At 39.4% G+C, this 19,846-nt stretch overlaps 1 protein-coding gene across 2 annotated transcripts; it reads right to left on the reverse strand.

Annotated features, from left to right (window-relative positions):
• Positions 1-1,963: 1,963 nt before the first annotated feature.
• bnip1a (BCL2 interacting protein 1a) lies at positions 1,964-17,058 on the reverse strand. Of its 2 annotated transcripts, XM_060915237.1 has the most exons (7): positions 16,962-17,058; positions 16,642-16,674; positions 11,444-11,536; positions 11,270-11,361; positions 10,956-11,060; positions 4,223-4,341; positions 1,964-3,150 (listed from the first exon to the last, which is right to left on the reverse strand). In XM_060915237.1, exons 1-7 carry the CDS (start codon positions 17,034-17,036, stop codon positions 2,954-2,956), a joined length of 714 nt encoding a protein of 237 aa, XP_060771220.1. In that variant the 5' UTR covers positions 17,037-17,058; the 3' UTR covers positions 1,964-2,953. The 2 variants fall into 2 exon arrangements, with proteins under 2 accessions (XP_060771220.1, XP_060771221.1); XM_060915238.1 differs by lacking the exon at positions 16,642-16,674 and having other exon boundaries at positions 1,982-3,150.
• Between the last annotated feature and the right edge of the window lie 2,788 nt (positions 17,059-19,846).

The raw sequence follows: 19,846 nt of genomic DNA on the forward strand, positions 1-19,846 counted from the left end.
TAAAAATCACTTTTTCACTAAACAACATTCACAAAAAATGTGTTTGCAATTAATTGGGATCCACTGTTTTTATCATTTCAACCGCGCATCAGACCCTCGGCCAATTGAAAATGTCTTTCATGCACTTTTCTCCCTCATGAGAATTTTGAAAAGTTGGCAAGTATGTATTATTTGCACTAACATTTTAATATTGAATAAACAAATCAAAATTGTGTATAATTACCTTACATCCACGCTGTGGGAAAAGTTTTGAGCGAAAATTAAAACTAACTTGGAGTGAAAAAGGTGAAATAATCTGTGCTGAAGTTGGCAGAGACTCTGAGGTAAAGTGAGAGGAGGCGGGAGGGGTCAAGCATCACTGCCGCCTCACAGACTCACTTTCCCGGGTTAAACTCCCACCGCTCCCCCTCTCTCTAGCTGTTGTTTTGTTTTCACTGAGTAACCATTTTGATTTGTAAACTAGAGCCGTGATTTAAACTGCTGTTTCTTCGGACGTAACTAAAACAAACTGAAATAAAAACCGCCCCTTCTTTTCTCCTCAGAAGGTTTAGCCTCCGATGCTAACCTTTTCGCCACAGCTTTCATAGCATGCGCACCCAGGAAGCAACAGATGGCGCGAGGCCCCGTTGCCACGGCAACCTTCGTCACTCCGTCGCACGTGCAGTGACAACATCACCACTCACAGGCTTATTATGGGGAAAGAAATGAGCTGGGTTGTTTTTTTCTTCTTCCCCATGTTTATTTACTTTAAAAACACACCAAACTGATGATCAGGTGCATCTTTACGCTCGATCACGGAGGCTGCCATCTTTCAACTCTTTGTTTGAAGCGAGCTTATGTACAGCTATCTAACAAGCGGGTTCATTGGTTGTTACAGAGCGATGGGCCAATCACGTACCTCGTTTCATCTCAATGCCGGAATTACTGAAAGTCGGAACGAATAGGATATGAATGCGGATTTTTGAGCGAAAAATCGGAAATTTTTTTTTTTTAATTTTGAGGTGAAAAAAGCGGAATTCTGCGAATTCGCGGAAAAATCACATCCCTGTGAAAATTGGAGTCATCAAAGTTGATGACCTTACTCCAGTCCTCTACGGTCCAATCCTTATGGTCTTTGGCAAAACTCAGCCTGGCTTTTCTTTGCTTCTCATTGATGAAAGGCTTTTTTCTAGCTTTACCGGTACATGAATTCAACCTCACCCAGAGGAGCCTCTTTTGAACCGTCCTTGCCATGCATTTAACCCCAGCTGCTATTTACCATTCTTTTTGTAGGTCACATGATGTCATCCTATGGTTGTTGAGCAATCATCCCAATCAGTAGTGTTGTTTTTGCCCTCTGCCAATCTGTAACTTTATTGTCGCCAATGTCTGCTGCTTGACCTTGTTCTTATGAACTGCCATCTTTGAAATTTTGAGGATAAACCCTTATTTTTCTCACTCAAAACTTTTTTTTAAACTCTTTGGCATGATGAAGATATTTTTGTATTCCAATTAAATTTAAGGTACCACTAGCACTGTTTTTGCCATCCAAACTGGTCCTCTTGCAAGAAGATAGTGATGACCACAGCAGTGGTTTTTATACTTTTCTATGTTAAATAAGATTTGGTTCAGGTGATCACCTAATCAGTACCTCATTGAGTGAAATGAGGTCTACTTGTGTTGGAAATCCAGCACAGACACTGGATTGAAACGGCTGCCGTACATAGAGATGGGGATTTGAAAAAAAAAAAAAAAGGAAGTAGTGGTCTCTTAATTTTTTTTTTCTAGAGCTGTGTTTTTATATACATTATATAGACATGAGGGTTTTACTGGGAAATATGCCACTCGTATTTTTCACATGAACTATATCTGGGACATGGAGATGCAAAACCGTGACATAAATCTCTATATGTCACTTGTGAGGAAATCAATGAATTGTTTTGAGAAATTTGGGTACTTTTGTGTGTCAATATAATAAAAAGAAAATCACATGTTGGCTTGAAAATATGAAGTTTATCTTCTCGTGTTGAAAAACCTGCATTTTTCATACGAAATACATCATGGATCTGATTGAAAATGCCAAAATGCCAAACTGGTTCAAAATTTAAATTCCTTTGATTAACTTGCGTATTTTGTTGTGGATGTGTCCATATAATATAAATAACGTTACACGGTGGTGCAAAGATATGAAGTTTGTCTTCGAGCATTAAATATATTTTCACTAATTTGCTATGCTCACTCGTGATGTATACATTCACCACTCGAAGATAAACTTCATGTCTTTGTACCACCGTGTAATATTCTCTCTCTCGCTCACATTTTATACATATATATAATGCATGGTGTGTGTATATATACTGTATATTTGATGTCAATTTTTAATAAACTCTTGAATACATATCAAAGGTGAATTTGAGGGTGAAGTTGAAAGAGAATTCAAATCAAATTCTCATATTAAAACAACATTCTCCAGTGATACATGCACTGAAATACATTTAGGACTTCTCAAACTCTTGAGTGCGTTTTTAATGTAAAATAAACATTCAGCACTGGCTGACACTTAGTAAGACTTTGTATTGAATGTGCAATAATATTATACAGCACGAAAACAGAATGACAAAGACAGGTGTCAATTATTAGTCATTACTTCAGGAAAGAAAATAAAAATAAAATTACACAACAATGATAGCAGACATCAGGTACATTACATTAGCATTACCAGCAAAAGTCGGTCATCATTTACTTCAGACTTCACACTTTATAAAAGTGCATTTTGTTCCTGAAAACCACACTGATGCTTTCCCTGATATAGATTAAGGCAAGTGTTGGAATAAATATATAATTTATTGTGATAGTATTGCAAATCACCACTGACAGAACAATTTATTCCAACATTAACTTAACTCTGCAATCGAAAAACTGTCACATGGAAACTGATTCCAGATAATTGTTGGATTACACCAAAAGCCCAGGATCAAAGGAAAGGGAAGAGTCTTTTCTTCAGAATATACAGGACTGTGGCCAGAAAGAGTGCCAAGGCCAGGAAGATGAGCAGTTTATCTGTTAGTTCACGTCTATTGTATTTTGTGATGAGTTTTCGTCCCAGTTGAATGGTCCCTGTCATAGCCTTAAACTCTTCGTTGGTTTCTTGAACCGTTCTTGATGATGTGGCTAGAGAAAGAAAATTATTACAAGTCTCTGAAATAAGGGTAAAACTTCAGCACTTGGTGTGTGTGTGTGTGTGCATGCAGACCCTGACAGCTGTAGATTAAATACAGTATTATATTAAAGGAGAACTGAAGTCATTTTTAAACTTGCTTTATTTCTTAATTAACGTGTTCTTCAATTCCGTTTTCGGTTTTAGTAACCTTATATCATGACTCGTATTGGCAACTAATTGCAATTAAATATTATACTTATCGGCCTATTCGGTTTTTAGCCGTGTTGAATTTAGTTCGTTTGGTCCACGGCAGGCATCGCTTATCCACGCGATCTTCACGAGACTTGGAAACGTGAAGTGTCAGCCAGGTGTCAGTGCCGCCATTTTGAAAACTGTTTTCCAAACGAAGTATTGCACAAAAACGAGTTTAAATGATGATTACGGCCTACCTTTTTCAAACTTTCCTGATTGCTATCAAAACAAACAAAACTTCCGGCTTGATTACATCAGCATTCAAAAGAGGGTGCGCGCGTCTTTTGACAACGTTGGCAGATGTTGGTCACTTTGATTTCCGCTATATGTTTTACTTCCGTCCTACGATGTCTCACACAGGTCTCAACGAATTTCATTTACGGCCACTGCTTTGACATATGGACTGATATATTACAGAGCATATTTCAAACACTCATAACTTGCTATAGCAGTGACAAAATAGCGATCAAAAATCTCATCTCATCTCATTATCTCTAGCCGCTTTATCCTTTTACAGGGTCGCAGGCAAGCTGGAGCCTATCCCAGCTGACTACGGGCGAAAGGCGGGGTACACCCTGGACAAGTCGCCAGGTCATCACAGGGCTGCTATCAAAAATGCATTCCTATATTTAATAAAATGAGATAAATAGAATTTTGATTAAAAAAATTTGCCTTCAGTTCTCCTTTAAGGCTTATTTGGGGGTTTAGGGCAGATCTCAATAAAGAGAGCAATGCATTCAGTCTAATTGTGAGGTCAGAAAGCACAAATCAGTTCCGAGTGTGATAATCTTGGCTGAGAAACAAAGGACTGGATAAAAGAAAAGTTCTTACCCAGAGTACTAATGGTCTCCTCGCTCTGCTTCACCTGCTGTGACATCATTCTGCTGATACTCATCAGACTCTCAGTGATGTCACTCGAGGTCTGAACCAAGCTCTCCTTCGTCACCTTTCTGATTGGAGGAACGAAAGAAATTGGCTAAGTAAAAGAATTGATTCATAGCTAGTGTCATGAGGTTGGGACGATATGAACAACATTATTACCAGGTTTTGACTGGATCACACCTTTTATGTTTCTTAAATTAACCATCGAACTGAAATACACTGAGCTGCCATTTTATTAGGCCCACTCATTCTATAGACTCCTTGCGCATGACGTCATGCATCACATGATAATTTCACCTGGGGGACAGACAGACACTGTCTTTCCTGTAAGCAAAGCTTAATGTGTCTTCAATATGGTTCATTTTTGTGCTGCTTTTGGGTGTTCAAATAGAGAAATAGATAAAAGGTATTGCCGTCTCCACACTATCAAGAAAAATGTTAACAAACAAAAGCAAATGCTTCAAGAACAATGAAGAAATGAGCAGTTAAAGAGAATATGACGAGAGGATCTAAGCCTGAAAACTCCAAAGAAATTTGTGAATGCCTGCATTTATAGCGATCGTTTTATTTCAGGTAAGAACTTGTATTTTAAAAAATAGAAAGTCGTAAGTGAAAGCCGAGAACAGGGCTCTACACTAACTTTTTTTTTTCAGGAGCACACGTGCTCCTAAGTTAAAAATTTTAGGAGCACAGGGAAAAAAATGGGGGCACAAGTAGGTTTTCATTTTAAAGGTTTATTGCAGCGCAAACCTTAGACACACCAACACATAAAATGCAAAATTCAATTGAGAATGAATGAATGAACGAATGAATGAATGAACAAACAAATGAATAACGAACAACTGAGTGAATGAACAAACAGTAGCTAAACAGAGAGCAGAGCTCAGCAGAGCTAACAACATCATCAAGGACAGCTCCCACCCTGGCTCTGAGTTCTTTGACTTGCTGCCCTCAGGCAGGCGTTACAGGTGCATCAAAGCAAGGACCAACAGACTCAAAAACAGTTTTTTCCCCACAGGCCATAACCACCTTGAACAATTAGCCTTTTTCACATTACGTCACTTGCAGGGGAACTCATATCCATTTTCAGCCTTTTGAATGGAAGAAGAGGTATACGGCGGCAACATATGTTAACAAAACTGTGTCATTCACAGATAAGATTGATAATAATATTGTGCATTGTTGTTTATCATTACGTATTGTTAGTGACCATTCCAGTCACCTATCTGCCTTGTTTTGGAAAGGATGTTTAATGACTTTCTATGGTTGTTACTTGTTAGCCAGCAGATTAGCATGCCGCCTCTTCTTCCATTCAAAAGGCTGAAAACGGATGTGAGGTTCTTCTGCAAGTGACGTAATGTGAAAAAGGCTAATTACATGCACTGACTGATGCCACTTCTGGCAGGTGCAACAATGCACCAACAAGGACCTAAAAGGATAATATTCTCACACTTACCTGATACAGTGCAATACTTATTACAGTGCAACCTCACAAAGCAACTTTTTAGTTTTTATAGCTTATGTATATTTTATATTTATATTTCTACACTTTTGCATCCATACCCAATACAATGCAATACCAAATACAGTGCAATATCCTGAGTTTTGATGCTGAACTGAGTTTCTATAACTAATGTGCAATTAACATCTGCAACTCAACACGCCCAGTTGTATATATATTCTTTGTTTTTCTGCTGTGTTGTGACATGCACCATTTGAATATACTGTATATTATTTGTTTTTCTGCTGTGTTGTATGTTCCCATCTAAATGTTTGCACTGGGGTGCGTGCTTTCCATCTCATTATTCTATTCTTGTTTCCACCATCATTGCTTTTAAAAAACGCCGTTATTCTCTGCATAGCGAATATATTTCTCAGCTCGGTCCGAACCAGCTCTCAGTTATCTCTCAGTTGAATGATCTGATGAATCCCTAAAAAGCACTTTTCCCACCTAATGCCACACCCACAACATACAACCGTGGGAAAGAGGGGCAATCACAGAAAGATGAGTAGAAAACGGGAAATGTTACGGGGGATATTTGTTGTGATAGTAGGCTATTGTAGCATCAGCACAAAAGCACCAGACTCAACTTTAACTGAAAGTGTTATTCAGTAGCCTAAACTTATTCAAGCTACAGACCGAGAAGAATAAAAATGCTGAAATCTTATGTCCCGTTAAAACGGACTAGCATAGCAGAACGGCAAAAAAATGCAACTTTTTCACTCCCCCCCGGCTACCGTGGGAACCACCGCAGTGCAAGACAGAGGCAATGCACGCAACTACAGACAGGGAGCAAGGCGCAGGCAGAACACACGCACGTACACAACACTGAACACACACACTTACAACAATACAGGCCGTTACTCGTTACACTATATTAGGTAGGCTATCCAGCGCTGGATTTACATACTTTGCAGTTTAACGTATGATACATTTTAGAATGTTAAACTTGTCGCGTCTGTGCTCAGTGCTTTCCTAAATTGTCAACCGCAAGAAGCCCTCGCACGAATGCGCGTTTTTTTTTTTTTTGTCGTTCGCATGCCGAAAAATTCGCTCGCAAATGCGAGTGAAATGTGCGCACTGTAGAGCCCTGGTCGAGAGCAAGCTATTTTGTTATTTTACAAATAATAACACATCAGATATTGTTTTAACAATAATAAGTCTCATCTCTCATCTCATCTCATTATCTCTAGCCGCTTTATCCTGTTCTACAGGGTCGCAGGCAAGCTGGAGCCTAACCCAGCTAACTACGGGCGAAAGGCGGGGTACACCCTGGACAAGTCGCCAGGTCATCACAGGGCTGACACATAGACACAGACAACCATTCACACTCACATTCACACCTATGGTCAATTTAGAGTCACCAGTTAACCTAACCTGCATGTCTTTGGACTGTGGGGAAAACCGGAGCACCCGGAGGAAACCCACGTGGACACGGGGAGAACATGCAAACTCCACACAGAAAGGCCCTCGCCGGCCATGGGGCTCGAACCCGGACCTTCTTGCTGTGAGGCGACAGCACTAACCACTACACCACCGTGCCGCCCACAATAATAAGTATCAATATATAAATGATAGAGTGCAAATAGCTCTGTAACTAGATGCCCTTGGGGTTGTTGAGACACAGAGGGCCGGGAATACCATCTAGCCAACAGTTCAGGTAGGAGTCTTTTGAAAGTAAATGCTTTGGCTTTCGCAACATTCTGTTCCCAAAAGCTGATGTTGGGGAAAAGTCTTTACAAAAAGAAGGTTTTCTTGCTTTTGTAGTTTAACTGTTCCTCTGTATCGGAACTCTTTGGGGAAAAAGAAGGTACATTCCAATATCTATGTAGCTAACGCTAGGCTACAAATCTGCACCGTTACTCCAGTCATTTCAAGGAATTTTGTACGGATCAGAACTGCTAATAAACTCTAATTTCCATGCACATCTATCCTTCGCTTCTTTCTGACTAAGATTATCCAAGTAATCCGGTAGTAGAGCTTTTTTTAGCTGTAGTTTTCTTCAGACAACAGCAACAGATGCTGAACATCTTCAACATCACTCGTCTTCAGTATGTAAACAAAGTCTGCGTCCCCAGGCCAAGGGTAGTGACAGCTGCTAACGTAAACATGATGTCAGTACAAGGGGTATATATCTGTGTGTTCACCTGATTAAAATGTCCAACGAAAATGGATGTAATAAAGTGAAGCGTGTGTGAGAACTACTTTTAAATAACGTATTCAACAATGATAAGTCTTAGCTCGATAAATATTTTCTAGTTTTTAAACAGAATCATTAAAACATGAACAGTGCCGATGTGAATTAGCATTGACTGCCCTCTACTGACTAATGATAGTATTACAGTTACATGTGTGACAAGGAAACTTGCCAGATTAGATTTAGTTATAATGATTTTAACATAAACGTATTTAAAGATTTTGAGTATTCCAGCAATGCTTATGTTTTTACCATGACCTGCATCACATTTTTAAAACCACTGACAGTCACTGGGAAAACAACAAAAAAACAACCAACCAACCAACCAACCAACCAACCAACCAACCAAAAAAAAAAAAAAACCCTAGGGCCATAAAACAAAAATAAAATATAATACAAAAGTAAGTTGGTAAATAATAATAATACATGTTATTTATAAGTGCCTTTCAAGATATCCAAGAACACTGTCTGATTAAAATGCCAGAACAGTACACAAAAATACAGAAACACTAAGAACACTGTACACTCAATGAAAACAGATACACAGACAGAACTAAATAAGAAAAAAACATTTAAGAAAGGTACCAAAGAGCACCACAAAGAAAAGGTAACACAAAGAGGGTGGACAGTACAAAGATAAAAGGGAGTAAACTATGGAATAGAAAAAAAGGCAATTTTCTGAAGCCACAGGAGCAGTTAAGAGGCAGTGAGGAACGTGATTCTGAAGAGGTGTGTTTTCAGCAGAGTTTTGAAAGTGGATAGTGTTGTGCATTGGCACAGTGCTAGTGGAAGGGCATTCCAAAGTTTAGGGCCAGCCACAGTGAATGCCCCATCACCCATGGAGCGAAGCCGAGAGGGGGGGATAACTAATAGATGGGCATCAGTGGAGTGCAGGGTGCGAGATGGTCTATACAGAGTTAGGAGATTTGACAGATAGGAAGGGGCCAAGTTATGGAGCGATTTGTAAATTAGTAGAATGATTTTGTATTGGATGCAGTACTGGACTGGAAGCCAGTGTAATTGCTGGAAAACGGGAGTGATGTGATCCCATGACCTGGTACAGCACCCTTGCAGCAGAGTTTTGGACATACTGTAGCTGATTAATAGCCCCCAAGCATAACTACATCACTTGTTTATCGCAATGCATTACGGGGGATAGCCGGGGTTGGTAGTTGAGCAATATAGCGGATGTTCGATTAATTTTATGTGAGAGTGATGTGAGAGGAGCGATTTTGCGGTGCTCTGTCGTGGAAGACAATGAAATTGGTGATTTAAAGAGGTGGATAACATGTCGAGGGTTTACAGCAGGAAAATTGGAATCTAAATCAAGCTTGGTGAGAAGGTAGGACATAAGTGACAAGAATTCGTACAACCTAGAGATTGACCGAGTCTACCATACTGTACATCATCATCATCAAATCTCAGAATGTCTTATCAAAACATGAGTGATTAGTTAAATAAAACTTGATATCAGGAAACATTACAAAAAAAAAAATATTTGGAAACCCGCTGATCTGTCGTGTCATGTTCAGTATAAATGCATTTTCTTCAATAAATGCCACTAGTGAGGTACACTGAACATTATAAACACCCGTGGTTTGGGAGTTTTATCAGTCCGACAGGCTCATTCAGCTGCCGAGTGCTTTGGCACGTTGTGAGGCAAAGGCCGAAGAATGCGTTTTTGTTTTAGAGGCTTTAGAATATCCTTAGTTTCAGATGATGAATAGTGTCGATTGTTATAATCTTCTATAATCGGAGACCATTCCGCAGACCATGGAAATATTGCTGGGTCACAGTTTAAGTACATCTTTTTCCCACCAGAGAAATGTAAGATACAAACACTTGTCCATTTCGATTCAGTTTGAAGGTTTTCATTGCGGATTAAACTTATCCATTTCTTTCTTCTCTTCTTCTCGACTGGCAGCTGATAAAAACTCAAATTAGGTGTTCTCTTTGTTGTGGAGACACAGTAAGGCACACAGCAATTCACTTTTAAAACCAGTCAGACAGAACAACGCAGTGTTTATTAACAAAGGTGAAAGTAAACAATATAGCAGAACTGACCCTGGCTATTGCCCATAATGCATTGCAGTAAACAAGTGATAATGTAGTCATGGGTGAGGGTCATTCTCTTTGTGAGACTCCAAAGAGTAGGGCATTACAGTAGTCTAACCTGGAAGTAATAAATGCATGGATGAGTGTCTCGGCAGTTGAGAGAGGAACGAAGTTTGGAGATATTTTTAAGGTGGAAGAAGGCTGTTTTGATAATATTTTTGCCAGGAGAGTCAAAGGAGCGTGTAGAATCAGCTATGACTCCTAGATTTTTTTTATTTCTGCAGCGGTAATGGTGAAATAACCACGGATGGATAATTGTAAATGTGCCAGTTTATGTAGGATATCGGGGGTGGATATGAGAATGGTTTCTGTCTTACCTTGATTAAGCTTGAGAAAGTTATGGGTCATCCAGCTATTGATGGCACTGAGACAATCAATCAGTGCCGTGTTTTCCAAAAGCATCGCAGCACAAAGATCATCGTTAAATGGTAGAGCGAGCAACACAATGAACACTCTCTCCTAGTTAAGATTCTCTTAGCGTTAAGAGGCTTTTGGGAAACCCACCATAGGTTGGAGGGTGGTAGGGTATGAGAGGGCCGAGTATAGATGTAAATTTGAGCATCGTCAGCATAGCAGTGGAATAAATGAATGAAGGAATGAATGCAGATAGATTCATTTGTTTTAATTTTTTTCAACTCGGTATCTATAAAAACTGCCAAAATAAAAGTAATACTGAGTTGTCAAAGATAATTGAAAAGTTACATCAAAAACAAACAAAAACTATAAGAGCACTGGTGTTGATAGAAATCTTTAACTCAAATTACATTTTAAGTCAAATCCTGAACATGAACTATTTGAGCACCCAAAAAAAAAAAAGTAAGGTTCTATAAAAGGTCAGTACTTTTGATACATCTCTTAAACATGATCACCTTTGTCTCACGGTAGTGTCACCCACACTCAGCAAATCTTCCTTCTCCAGTCTATCAATCATCAGATTACTGGCCAGATTGGCTTTCCTCCAGGCCGTCTGGTTACTGCAAGAACGACAGATCTCTATTACAGAAAGAAAGTATTCACACCCCTGAACATTTCATCCATACACAGTACCTATGACCAGAACACTTGCACATTAAAATACAATATAAACGTCTGAATATTTGAGATAGGGAGGAAAACGTTTTCACCTCAGAACACACATATAAATAAAAAATAAGGCATGCATTAACCAGTTCATACTCCTGACCTGAGCATCTGTTTCCGGTGGCCCTCCACCTGTCTGAGTAAAGCCAGCTTATCCGATTCTTTATCCTGCTCCTTCCCCATTTGCTCCAGATCCTGTGATGCGAGTTGTGAAAATCAGTGCAGGAACGCAAACACGCACTCCTGTTCTCCATAAAGCAATATCTTATTACATCACCTGGATCCGCTGGCGAAGGCGGACAAATTTCTCCTTCACTGTGCCATTTAACTCTGTTAGTTTAGTGTGTGGCCCAGTACATTCACTGATATCCTAAGACAATTCAGAAAACACACCATTAATAAGTATATAAGAAAACCAAATACAGTTTTAATACAGAATTAGAATTACAAATTCTAAATACAGAATTAGACTTGGAGTTTTCATTGAAACATGAGCAGGAAGAGGCTCTCCGCTCATTCCTTTTCAAGAAGGACGTTTTTCCTGTTTTGCCGACCGGCTATGGCAAAAGTCTGATCTACCAGCTGGCTCCGCTCGTAGCCAAAAGGATGGGGCTAGTTTGTGCAGTACAAAGAATTAATAAACAGCTTTGAAACATTACTTTTTGATAGTTTCTTATTTTCCCGTTATTTTAAATTTAAGGGAAATTATTTCACCAAACACCACTAAATAAAAACTCTCAAAAACAGTTTAAGCAAACCCTTGAAAAACACTTGAAAAAAATAAGAGTGTATGTTAAGTATGTGGTACAGACTCCAAACTTGTGGTCATTATCTCCAAACTTCTTAATATCTAGAACCTGTTTATTAATTAACACGCATTTTGAAAAATTATTTATTTCAAGATCTCCCCCACTGCTTTCTGTCGCTCTGACTACGTCACAGTCACTGTTGTGCTGACTGGTCAGAGCGTTGGCCAATACGCACAGAGACAGTTTGAAAGACAGCGGGTTGTTCCACCCCCACCCTTCGGAAATGTCTACGAGCGAGGCCAGACTAAATATTCACATTTAGTCTGGCTTGCCAGGCTAGGACTGAGGACTACTCAGGACTATTGAGGACTATTCAGTCTTCTATTGGGGACTGAGGGTGCCTGTCCCCTCTGTCCCCAGTAGAAAACGTGTGGCGAATTTTGAAACAAAAAATGACAGACAACCCCATACTGTTGTACAGTTTAAGACGTGTTTGCAGGAAGAATGGGACAAAACACCTGAAACGCGTCGTCACTCGGTGTCTTCAGTCCCTAAACATCTTTTAAGTGTTGAAGGAATGACAACCATATAAAGTAGTGAATGCTTGTCCCAACTTTTTTTTTTAAATGTGTTGTAAGAATCAAATTTGATATTGATTATTTTGAATAAACAAAATTCATGAGCCAAAACATCAAATAATGTGCTGCTGTACTGTTTTGAGTGCAATACAGGTCAAAGATTATTTACAAATCATTGTTTTCGGTTTTTATTTCAATTTCAACATCCCAACTTTTCTGATTTGGGGTTGTAGTATCATCATCATCATCATCATCATCATCACAACTACTACTTCTAAAAGATGTATCCTATAGAAACAGTTATTATTTTTGGACATTTTTTTTTCCTTTTTGTTGAAATTTGTACTTTTGTTTATGCTTTTGTTCAGGATTTATAAAGAATTAACTTATAAATTGGATATCAAATATAAAATTGCACATTTGTATATTTTATGATTACAGTTGTACATATCTTATTTTTCTGCTAGATTATTATTATTATTATTATTATTATTATCACACCTCTGTGTAACTAGTTTATTTATTTAATTGATGCACCTTTATTTTTTAACATTTGTGATTGTTAGTATGCTGATTTTTCTTCTTTGGCTATAATAATAATAATAATAGAATATAATGCCTTTATTGTCACTGCACAAACGTACAATGAAATTTAGTTCATCATAGGAGAGTAAAGCCTCTGCACCGCCACTCTTGGGCACTTCAGCCCAAGGCTATAATAATAAGGTATAATAATAATAAAAAAATATTCTTATCATCATCATTCCCATTCCTCTGTGTAAAATGAGATATCAAACTTGTCAATTTAGTTGATGTATTCTTTTTTTCTTACATTTGTGATTTTATTATTGTTATTATACGCTGCCTGGCCAAAAAATAAGTCACACACACTAATATATCTTTGGACCATCTTTAACTTTGATAATGGTGTGTATTCGCCGTGGCATTGTTTCAACAACCTTATGCAAATTCGCAACATTTATTTCCATCCAGAGCTGCATTCATTTTTCAGCAAGATGTTGTCTTGATGACTTTACCACTTTGTAAAGTCTTCTCCAGCATATCCCAAAGATTCTCAATGGGTTTAAGGTCAGGACTCTGTGGTGGTCAATTCATGTGTGAAAATGATTCCTCATGCTTCCTGAACAACTGTGTCACAGAACTGTGAGCCTTAATTTTATTCCAGTGCCATCAGGGGTGGAAAAAAATCCATTGATGTGATGATAACCTGATCATTCAGTACATTCAGGTTCTCAGCTGACTTCATTTTATTGCCCCATAACGTTGCTGAGCCTCAACCTGACCAACTGAATCAACCCAAGATCATAACACTGCCTCCAGAGGCTTGTACAGTGGTCACTATGCACGATGGGTGCATCGATTCATGAACTTCCCTTCTTACCCTGACACACACACACATCGCTCTGGAATAGGACTCTTAACAAACTGAAGCATGTTCTTCTGATTAGTCTCACTAACAAGTGGTTTTCTTATGGACACAGCTGTTGAGTCCCAATCTTGCGAGTTCTCATCATATTATTAGATTAGATTATGATTAGATTATGCATGTGGAAATGCTCTTACTTTAACTAAGAAACAGTCATGAGCTATACTGTCTATTTTTTTACGATTTGACTTCAAGTGATCTCTGATCACAGTCAGTCAAGTTTTTTTTTTCTGACCACCACATTTCTTCCATGAAGTTGATGCTTCACTCCTAGATCCCTCCAGGTTTGAATAACACATTGGACAGTTCTTAATCTAATTCCAGTAATAATCTAAATTATTTTCTTTGTTTGATGCAGGAGCAGCATGGTGGTGCAGTGGTTCGCACTGTCGCCTCACAGCAAGAAGGTCCTGGGTTCGAGCCCAGCAGCCAGCGAGGGCCTTTCTGTGTGGAGTTTGCATGTTTGCCCCGTGTCTGCGTGGGTTTCCCCCAAAGACATGCAGGTTAGGCTAATTGGTGGCTCTAAATTGACCATAGGGTCATTCCGTGCCAAATCAACAAATATCTGACAAATTTATGCTCGACCATCTCAGATTTCAATGAAATTTGGAGGGCTCAGAGATACTATTAAAAGAAGTTAATCCCCAAAACTTGAGCTTCCTATCTCCAACGGTTTCAGAGATACAGGCATTTGAATTTTTTGATTTTTTTTGCATTTTGCTCAAAACATGCATATTTCAAAGTGTAATATAATCTTTATTATGCAAGATAGAAACCTAAAATTTTGCACAGAGAGACTCAATGTCTTGTACTACAAGCTTCAACTTAGAATTTCAATGGTCATTGTATATTAGATGGTGATTTTAACAAGGAAATTAAAAAGACAAATTTGCTGGCTGTTGACTGGTACACAATAGCTGGTCATTGATTGCTTATGTTACACAGTCTTAGATTAAAATCAATTTACAAATAATTAATACTGAGCATTAATTGAAATTTTATTTAAAATTGAGGAAGAAACATGTCTCCTAACTTACTTGAGCCTTATTGAAGCATTTATTAACCCTCAAATATCAGTTATATGAAAATATATCAAAAATTCGAATTTGGTGAAAATGGATTTTTTTTAAAACCCCTGTAGTTTAAAAATACTTGCGAGACACAGAACAAAAATTTGGAAATATAAAATATGGGTCTTGGGGATTACTGAAAAAAATTTACAAAGTTCCTAACTGCTATCCCACATTGGATTTCTTGCTACTGAAAATGGCATGTTTTAGAAATCGGCGAATTTCAAAACCCTATTACAGACAAACTAGGAATAGTGGAGACTTGGTAAAACTGAAATTGGTAGATATTTCTGTGTAGATTTGAATAACATTTAGTTTAAGCATTACTGCCACAGGCAAGCTTCCAGAATGAGTTAAAAATGCAAAAAATGCAAATTTGTCTTTTTAATTTCCTTGTTAAAATCACCATCTAATATACAATGACCACTGAAATTCTAAGTTGAAGCTTGTAGTACAAGACATTGAGTCTCTCTGTGCAAAATTTTAGGTTTCTATCTTGCATAATAAAGATTATATTGCACTTTGAAATATGTATGTTTTGAGCAAAAAACAAAAAAAATTGAAAAATTCAAATGCCTGTATCTCTGAAACTATTGGTGATAGGAAGCTCAAGTTTTGGGGATTAACTTCTTTTAATAGTATCTCTGAGCCCTCCAAATTTCATTAAAATCTGAGATGGTCGAGCATAACCTCTTGTTGATTTGGCATGGAATGACCCCATAGGTGTGAACGTGAGTGTGAATGGTTGTTCATCTCTGTATCAGCCCTGTGATGACCTGGCGACTTGTCCAGGGTGTACCCTGCCTCTCGCCCATAGTCAGCTGGGATAGGCTCCAGCTTGCCCACGACCCTGTAGAACAGGATAAAGCGGCTAGAGATAATGAGATGAGATGAATCTAAATTATTTTCTTTGTTTGATGCAGGGGCAGCACAGTGGTGTAGTGGTTAGCACTGTTGCCTCACAGCAAGAAGGTCCTGGGTTCGAGCCCAGCAGCCAGTGAGGGCCTTTTTGTGTGGAGTTTGCATGTTCTCCCCATGTCCACGTGGGTTTCCCCTGCAGTCCAAAGACATGCAGGTTAGGCTAATTAGTGGCTCTAAATCAGGGGTGTCAAACCTGATCCATAAAGGGCCGTGTGGCTGCAGGTTTTCATTCCAGCCATGCAGCAGCACCCTGATTTGGCTTATTCAATCAACTGACACACCCACCCTTTAATCAAGGGTGGGTGTGGCTGCAAGTATTTGACTGTGTGAAGACAGTTCAGTTGATTGAATGAGCCAAGTCAGGTGTGCTGCTGCATGGCTGGAATGAAAACCTGCAGCCACAAGGCCCTTTATGGATCAGGTTTGACACCCCTGCTCTAAATTGACCATAGGTGTGAGTGTGAATGGTTGTTCGTCTCTGTATCAGCCCTGCGATAACCTGGCGACTTGTCCAGGGTGTACCCCGCCTCTCACCCACAGTCAGCTGGGATAGGCTGCAGCCCTGTAGGACAGGATAAGCGGCTACAGATCATGGATGGATGTTTGATGCAGGCCAATAATTTGGACCTCCTGAAACACAGTAACATCTTTTCCACAACCATATAATACATCTTCTGACATGGTTGTTAAATAAATGAGAAGCTACTCACTGCATCAGTTAGGGTTAAAATAATTGTTGCCATCTGAAACACATTAATCACTGCAGTCATTATCCAATCAAAGGCTCTTATTTCAATCCAAATAGGGAATTTTTTTTTGGCCAGGCAGTGTATGTTATCAAATATGTTTCTGTCATTCATTTAGATATAAAACAAAAGGTTATACTTATAATAATATAATTGTTTGCATGCACACACATAAAGAAATTAAGTCCCATTAAGCAGCTTGTTGTATCACTGCAGACTGGCTCAGATGAGTGTGTAGGCATCCATTTACATGCAGACTGCAGTGTCAGATCTCACAGCCATACCTGTATCAGTGCTTTAATTTCCAGATCATACTTAATAATCTCCTGCTCACATATTCGGACGTGGACATCAGCCATGGCTGTTCACTAGGACTAAGACTTCCGGTGTAGAGACAAGGCTGTATCCCAAACCACTTCCGCTTAGAAAGATAGTTCACTACATAGGGAATTTGATTCATCATTCTTTTCACAGGAAGCACACTTATTTCAGGTAACACTCTGCTATATTCTGTCTCCTAAACCAACGACTTCCGGAATAAACAGTGTACCTAAAACAGTGCACTATAATTAGTTGCTATAGTAGCTTTCATTTTAGCACACTATTTAGTGCTACAGTAATGCGATTTGAGACACGCCCCAACGTAAACAGGCGCTCTGTGCGGATAAACTGTGAAGCAAGCGATAATGAACCACGACAACACCGGAAGTACCATAGTTGCCATTAAATTTCAAAATTAGAATCAAGTTTATTGTCAAGTACGTTCTCACCACTAAGCTGTGGAATCGAGTGAAGCCATCTGGCCGCCATCTTACCACTCATTGATGTGTTAAACCGTTGTATCTGATCAAATTTGCTCCAAGAAAAGTATCTCCTGACTCTCCCCCCCATTACCTCCTCTTATTTTCTCAACTTTATCCATATTCCCTACATATCTTTATAGTGGGCGGCACGGTGGTGTAGTGGTTAGTGCCGTCGCCTCACAGCAAGAAGGTCCGGGTTCGAGCCCTGTGACCGGCGAGGGCCTTTCTGTGTGGAGTTTGCATGTTCTCCCCGTGTCCGCGTGGGTTTCCTCCGGGTGCTCCGGTTTCCCCCACAGTCCAAAGACATGCAGGTTAGGTTAACTGGTGACTCTAAATTGACCGTAGGTGTGAATGTGAGTGTGAATGGTTGTCTGTGTCTATGTGTCAGCCCTGTGATGACCTGGCGACTTGTCCAGGGTGTACCCCGCCTTTCGCCCGTAGTCAGCTGGGATAGGGTCCAGCTTGCCTGCGACCCTGTAGAACAGGATAAAGCGGCTAGAGATAATGAGATGAGATGAGATCTTTATAGTGCTCCCCTTCACTGTTATTGTTGTCCCCCCTTTTCCAGTCCAGTCTCTGATCTTTTTTTTTTTAATGGCTCTTTTACTACTATTATTATTTTTACAGAGATTATTTCAGTTTTTCTCTAATATTATAATACTATACATGCCGTCGTCATGGAGTTTGCATGTTCTCCCAGTGTCTGCATGGGTTTCCTCTGGGTGCTCCGGTTTCCCCCACAGTTCAAAGACATGCAGATTAGCTAAAATACCCAGTCACTGGGGTATTTTACTGGTACTGGTACTGCTGGTACCTCGTATAGTGAAGGCTACATCAGGGGGCAGAGCCTTTTCTTACAAAGCCCCACAGTTATGGAACAGCCTTCCAAGTAATGTTCGGGAATCAGACACAGTCTCAGCGTTTAAGTCTAGGCTGAAAACATATCTGTTTAGTCAAGCCTTTTGTTAATGGTGTTTATGAGGTAAAGGAGTAGATCTGGAGGGTCCTCAGACATAGAGTGTTTTGGTAAACTGGGATGTATGGATGCTGTCAGTCTCCCACTCGCTTGCTCACTCGAGTTTGTTGACGGTGTAGTGGCTGCTGCTTTATGTCCCGGGGCTCCCTCATGCCTGTGTTACTTTCTGGCTCTCCCCTTTTAGTTATGCTGTCATCGTTAGTTTTGCCAGAGTCCCTGCTTGTACTCAGCGCAAAATGTATACTGTACCTACTTATTCACCTACAGTGGTATGCAAAAGTTTGGGCACCCCTAGTCAAAATTGCTGTTACTGTGAACAGTTAATCAAGTTGAAGATGAAATGATCTCCAAAAGGCATAAAGTTAAAGATGACTCGTTCCCTTTATATTTTAAGCAAAAACAATTTTTTTTAATTTTCATCTGTTACATTTTCAAAATGACAAAAAAGGAAAAGGGCCTGAAGCAAAAGTTTGGGCACCCTGCATGGTTAGTACCTAGTAACACCCCCTTTGGTAAGTATCACAGCTTGTAAACACTTTTTGTAGCCAGCTAATAATCTTTCAGTTCTTACCTGGGGATTTTCACACATTCGTCCTTGCAAAAGGCTTCCAGTTCTACAAGTTTTCTGGGCTGTCTTGCATGCACTGCTCTTTTGAGATCTATCCACAGGTTATCAATGATGTTTAGGTCAGGGGACTGTGAGGGCCAGGGCAAAACCTTCAGCTTGGGCCTCTTGAGGTATTCCATTGTAGATTTTGAGGTGTGTTTTGGATCATCGTCTTATTATAGGACCCATCCTCTTTTTAACTTCAACTTCTTTACAGATGGTGTGATGTTTGCTTCCAGAATTTGCTGGTATTTATTCGAATCCATGCTTCCCTCGACCAATGAAATGTGCCCTGTGCCACTGGCTGCAACACAACCCCAAAGCATGATCGATCCACACCCATGCTTCAGAGTTGGAGAGGTGTTCTTTTCCTGGAATTTGGCACCCTTTTTCTCCAAACATACCTTTGCACATTGTGGCCAAAAAGTTCTATTTTGATTTCATCACCTGAGAACTCAAATGTATTGGGGTGCCCAAACTTTCGCATGGTGCTCCTTTTCTTTTTTCACTCTCCAATTGTACAAAACAAAAATAATACACAAATCTTGCAGAAAACGCTGAAAAGAAATGTGTCGTCTTTACCTTTATGCCTTTTAGTGATCAGTTCATCTTCGGCTCACTTAACTATTCACAGTAACAGACATTTTTAGTAAGGGTGCCCAAACTTTTGCATGCCACTGTACATGTCAACTTATACGGTTTCCCCATATTTTGTATGGGAAAATGCAATTTTTTGGCTAATACAGTGTCCAGTGATTTTCATACGGGAAAATTATGTTTTGT

Source organism: Neoarius graeffei, chromosome 2, assembly GCF_027579695.1.
Source record: "Neoarius graeffei isolate fNeoGra1 chromosome 2, fNeoGra1.pri, whole genome shotgun sequence".
Taxonomy (NCBI): domain Eukaryota; kingdom Metazoa; phylum Chordata; class Actinopteri; order Siluriformes; family Ariidae; genus Neoarius; species Neoarius graeffei.

What these genes read in the sequence shown, in the direction of transcription:
- bnip1a (XM_060915237.1), bottom strand. Translation starts at nt 17,036, where the DNA reads ATGGCTGATGTCCACGTCCGAATATGTGAGCAGGAGATTATTAAGTAT. An exon ending in TTTTAACCCTAACTGATGCA is followed by an intron (nt 11,537 to 16,641) that starts GTGAGTAGCTTC and finishes GAATTGTCTTAG; the next exon opens with GATATCAGTGAATGTACTGG. An exon ending in CACCGGAAACAGATGCTCAG is followed by an intron (nt 11,061 to 11,269) that starts GTCAGGAGTATG and finishes TCGTTCTTGCAG; the next exon opens with TAACCAGACGGCCTGGAGGA.